This window comes from Cyprinodon variegatus, unplaced genomic scaffold, assembly GCF_000732505.1.
Source record: "Cyprinodon variegatus isolate N-32 unplaced genomic scaffold, C_variegatus-1.0 Scaffold752, whole genome shotgun sequence".
Classification (NCBI taxonomy): domain Eukaryota; kingdom Metazoa; phylum Chordata; class Actinopteri; order Cyprinodontiformes; family Cyprinodontidae; genus Cyprinodon; species Cyprinodon variegatus.
Window position 1 is genome coordinate 180,244 of NW_015151205.1, and position 5,211 is coordinate 185,454.

Sequence of the window (5,211 nt, forward strand, 5' to 3'; positions counted from 1 at the left end):
TTTGGGTCAAAGGAGGTTCTACCTCTTGGTTGTTCTGGTTCTGTTGGTTTTTACTTTGGACTCTGACCTTTAAGGAGGCGTTGCGTTATTATTGGTACCAATCAGGTTCTGCTCATGAGAGCAGAGCAGAGAACACTGATAATCCATCAGAACCAGAACATCTGCTGAAGGTTGGAGTCCAGAAGAACTAATATTTTCTACCACAGTATGAATGTCACCGATTCTGCTGGTTCTGAAGAGAGAGAACCAGATGGACCCTATGGTTCCTGCCCGTCTCGGACCGCTGTGTTTCTCTCCCCGTCCATTCAGGCTGGAATAGTTCCCAGACTAAAATCCAGTTCTTCCAGTAATCCTCCCAGTTCCTTCTCCCAACACTTAAAGCCCTTTCTACAAGGAGGAAACCAACCCTGGGAGGTTCTGGGAGGTTTTGGGAGGTTCTGGGGGATTTTGGGAGGTTCTGGGAGGTTCTGGGAGGTTTTGGGAGGTTCTGGAGGGTTCTGGGAGGTTCTGGGAGGTTCTGTCAGTCTCCCTGTTCTGCAGAACCATGGCAGCTCTTCTACTTGCTCTGGTTTTGGACACAGACGGTTCTGATCCAATGAGTTCAGAACCTGTGGTGGCTGATCTTAGTTGAGCCCAAAGAACCGCTGCCTGGTGCCCATTCCTCCTTCAGCTTTCGGATCAGGACCTCCAGCTGTGTTCTGGAAGCTTTTGGGCCGGTGGAGGAAGTGGTTCCGGTCGTTTCCGGACCTTTCTGCAGGGACGTGTTCAGGCTGAGCCTCCTGCTGCGGCTCTCAGCTTTGCATCTTATTTGGATGCTGAAAAACACAAATGACCTGCAGAAGTTTTCAGGGTGGAACCAGAAGTTCTGAGCAGCGGCTAACAGGCCCGTCTGGAAGGAGACTCCAGGTCCAGCTGTGGGCCCGGTCCACTCCAGCTGTTTTTATTTTTAATTCTTCACAAACTGAGCGAATATTTAAATCCTAATGATGCTGCGTTTCTCCTAAAACATCTAGTCCAGCCATGTTCCGCCCACCTTCAGAGTCAAGCGTTTCTATTGGTCCAACCGACAGGAAGTGAGGAGCTCCTTCATAATAACAAGTTAGATTTATTATAAGAAATGTACATTTGATTATGATTATGAAAAAAAGGACAGGGGGGGGGGGGCAAATTTGACTCTATTTCTATAGCTCCAATTCACATCATGTCATCTGAGGTCACTTTATAGATCTAGATCATCCAGTCAGATTGATTCAAAGTTTTCTATCTAAGGAAAACCAGCTGATTGCATCGACTCATTGACTCTTCAGCAATCCCTCACACTAAGCATGCTTGTAGCGACAGTGGAGAGGAAAAACTCCCTTTGAACAGGAAGAAACCTCCAGCAGAACCAGGCTCAGTGTGAGCGGCCATCTGCTGAGGCCCACTGGGGTTCAAGGAGACAGAAGCAGACATAGAAAAAGAAGCATAGATACAAAAGGCAACTGTCAACCAGCTCCACAGGCGGCCCCGTCCAGGAAACACACAGCCAGGCAGACGAGCTCCGAGCCAGCTCCCATGTCAGAGGATGAAGAGAGCACATCCAGTTAGTCACAGTCAGAGAAACAGGACTACACTGGAAAACAGGCCAAGCTCCAACATCTAGAAACAAAGGTGTTGATGGCAGCAGCACAGCTGATATTTCTCTCCAGGATGGAGTCACAGCCAAACAGGAACAGACCAGATGAAGCTACTATGAGAAAAAGCAGAGAGAGCAGAACGTTAGAGATTGAACTAACAGATTCTGCAGAGTGGGAGAATAGAGATAGAATGAAGCAGAATGATGAAAAAGGGGTCCCTATGTCCTCCAGCAGTCTAAGCCTATAGCAGCAGAACTATAGAGATAGCTCATCTGCTCCAATGTTACATAAGGTTCTGTTTGTCCCTTACTGCTGTGGTGCCAGGACTCCAACCGGACCCACGGATCAACAGAACATCCTAGAACAGCGGAGCTAGATCCGCTGTTCCCGACGTGGAACTGGAAGAGCTGCTGGCGCTGAAGCTCCGACATGTTCAGACGGGTCCGCATTCTTCTGGTTCCCTGACAGGTGCAGGAACACCTCAGCTGACGACCCGACAGGTTTAACGCCCCGGAGGCACGGCGCCGCCGTTACAGAAACTCCATCAGGAGGGAGCGGAACCCGCTGCGACCTGCCAGTTCTGGTTCTGACCCGAAACTAAACGAACCAGTGGTTCTGATGGTTGATCCCTTCGATCAGCCGACCTGCCAGAGAAACCAGACATGATCCGGACCGAAGCGGGTCGGTTCCTGTTGGTTCGGGTCTGGAGGAAATCCTGCTTCCTCCTGGACAGGGCCCGGCCCGCCAGATGGTTCTGTTGGAGCTATGAATAGCCCTCAGGGCGGATCAGAAACCTTCAAACGACCCGTTCTGCTCCGACCCGTTTACTGGAACAGTAGAACCACCTCCTGGACCCAAATGGGATCGTTCAGTCCATCGGGTCTGCGTTCAGCGGTGCGGTGCCGAACCGCTGAACGCAGACACTGGTTCCAATCAGATCAGGTGGTTCTGGTGTTTGTCCTGCTGGTTCTGATCCAAACACAGAATATGGATCCATCGTTAAACGAAAGGTTTCAGTTCAAGTTCCTCCAGAACCGGATCCCATCAGTACCGACAGAACATCCCACAGGAACCTGCGGCCCAGAGACGTCCAGAACCAAATGGATCAGGCCTCTGCAGCCCAACAGAACCAGCCAGAATGTTCTGGACCCGGAGAGGTCCGCTGGTGACAGATGTTCTGCTTGTTTCGGTTCTGGTCGCTTTCTTCCGGTTCATTAAACAGGTTCTACAGTCAGAACCTGCTACCGGTTCTGGTCCAGAAACCGGAATATTCTGTGAATTTCTGCTCAGTTTTCCTCCAGTGGTTCTTGGTGGGTTCTGGTTCTGGGATCTGGACCTTAGCTTCAAGGAGTCAGAACCGGTTCCAACCGGTTCCTCCTCTGCAGACGAACTTCTGGGTTTTTCAGAACTTTGAGGAAAACAAGCAGCTGATTAGAAACGTCTGGACTGGAAATGGTTCTGATCCGAGATGAAACGGTGGTTCTGTTCTGGTTCTGGTGTCGTTTTATATTCATTCAAATTGTTTCCAAAATTCTGCAGAACTTTTCTTTTTCTGAATCAATTTACTTTAAAAACCGGGTTCTTCCAGAACCGTCTAAGTGGGTCAGTTTGATCCTGAAGGTCAGACTCTGCAGGAAGGAGGCGGGGTCAGAACGGGCCGGTTCCCCTCCCTGTCGGTCTGCAGGGAATCCCGGTCGACCATCTGTTGACCCGCTTTAACGACCGGACCAGTTGTTCTCACAGCAGCGACCCGGTGGAACCATTTGGCGCCGGTCGGCCTCCAGCTGAGCGGCTGCTGGATGTTGACTGAGACCAGTTCTGGTTCTGGTTCTGCTTTCTGGTGTTTAAGCTGCGGTTCTGGTGCCGTTTGTGTGGTTCTGTTGATCCGAGCGGATCCGGGTCTCACGGGTCAGAACAGGAGGATCTGGGAACTCTTTCTGGAGCTTTATTGATCCCTGCTGCTGACGGGGTCAGAGGTCAGAGTTTAGGGTCGGGCTCAGAACGGCGCCACAGAACCAGCCGGCGTCTCCCTGAGAGACAGAGCAGCTGGATCATCGGGTTCTGGATGGATGGCAGAACCAGTCAAAGCGGGTTTATGGGCCAGCCTCCGGTCTCTGTCGGCCGGACCGGACCGAGCTCTAAGGTCCGGTTCTGCTGCAGGAACAGAAGGTTCTGGGCAGGTCCAACAGTTATCACCCGCTCAGAACCCAGACCCCCAGTGTCAGGCTCAGGGTGGGAGCTGCTGTTGGGTCTCTAGCTCCGCCCTCTTCTGGTTCTGGATCCTCGTGATTCTCCTCATGCAGCAGGAAGCAGGAAAACAGCAGGATTTATTCCAGAAACATTCCAGTCTAGAGCTGCAACTAACGATTATTTAGCAAATCCATTAATCTGTCGATTATTTTTCCGATTTATCAATTAATAATTGGACGGCCGAAGGTTCCTTAAAGAGGACTTTAATGAAATTAAACCAGCTGAAACTAAAACTTTCCCACTGGAGGATAGAGCAGATTAATAGATGAAAATGTTTTTTTCATCTTAAATGCAAAATGTTTACAATTTTTTTTAAAATCTTGTTTACAATTCCTGCTCTAAGTGGGTCGCTCTGTCAGCTAATGGCATATTTTACAATCTCTATACTCCAGTTAACAATTAAATTATTTAAATTCAGTTTATTTCTATAGCTCCAATTCACATCATGTCATCTCAGGTCGTTTTACAATTTAACCGGATCATCCAGTCCTCCAGCAGTCTAAGCCTATAGCAGCAGAAATTCAGAAAATATCTCAGGATAAATTAAGTATTTTAGATGAGGTATAAGAAAGGTAGAACCGACTCGATTACTAAATTAGTTGATGATTATTTCAATAATCAATTAATCCAGTTCACTGTTTCAGCCCTATTCTCATGCATGAAGCTTGTTTGGCATCCAACCTGTAGGAATCTCCTGGTATTGCTGAAGGTTGGACAGAGATTGGATGAACTAGAATGAGAGGAAGTCCTTATATGGGTAAAGGTACCAATGGGTTTTAAACCTTGTTGTTTAGGCTTGGAGCAGCTTTGAAGTGAAGGAACCAGCAAAAAACCACATTAAAAATGTGTTGAATGATGGTTTGGGTCCAGGTTGGCCCTGGTTCTGTTGGGCGGGGCATGATGGGGTTAATATTGACTCTGTAGCGGTTTGCTCCCAGAGCTGAAGTGGATCAGAAAGAGAAACTCTGGTTGGTTTCAGTCAGAATCCGGATCGGGGAACATCAAATCATCAGAACTCATCGTTCAGAGGTTTGGACCTCCTGCTCCAGGTGGTTCTGCTGTCTTAAAGCTCCATGTCTCCTCTGTCTCAGGTCTGGACGACTGTCTGCAGCAGTACATCCCGTCCTTCCAGCAGCAGCAGGTGGACGGCGAGAAGCTGCTGAGGATGAGCCACCAGGAGCTGCTGGCGCTGGGCATGGCGCGGGTCGGACACCAGGAGCTGCTTCTGGAGGCTGTGGACCTGCTCTGCTCTCTGGTTGGTACCGTGTGTGTGTGATGAAGATGAGGATGAAGATGAGGATGGTGGAAGAGCTGAGAATCAGCAGAGTTCTGATCCAGTTGATCC

At 49.3% G+C, this 5,211-nt stretch overlaps 1 protein-coding gene across 1 annotated transcript in view; it reads left to right on the plus strand.

Moving 5' to 3' along the window:
* Positions 1 to 2,381: 2,381 nt before the first annotated feature.
* The window catches only part of LOC107098157 (connector enhancer of kinase suppressor of ras 3-like), an 18,409-nt gene continuing 15,579 nt past the window's right edge, over positions 2,382 to 5,211 (plus strand). The window contains exons 1-2 of the mRNA XM_015395660.1: positions 2,382 to 2,781; positions 4,958 to 5,121. Of these exons, the coding sequence (XP_015251146.1) occupies positions 2,382 to 2,781; positions 4,958 to 5,121 (564 nt within the window). The remainder of the gene's footprint in view (positions 2,782 to 4,957; positions 5,122 to 5,211) is intronic.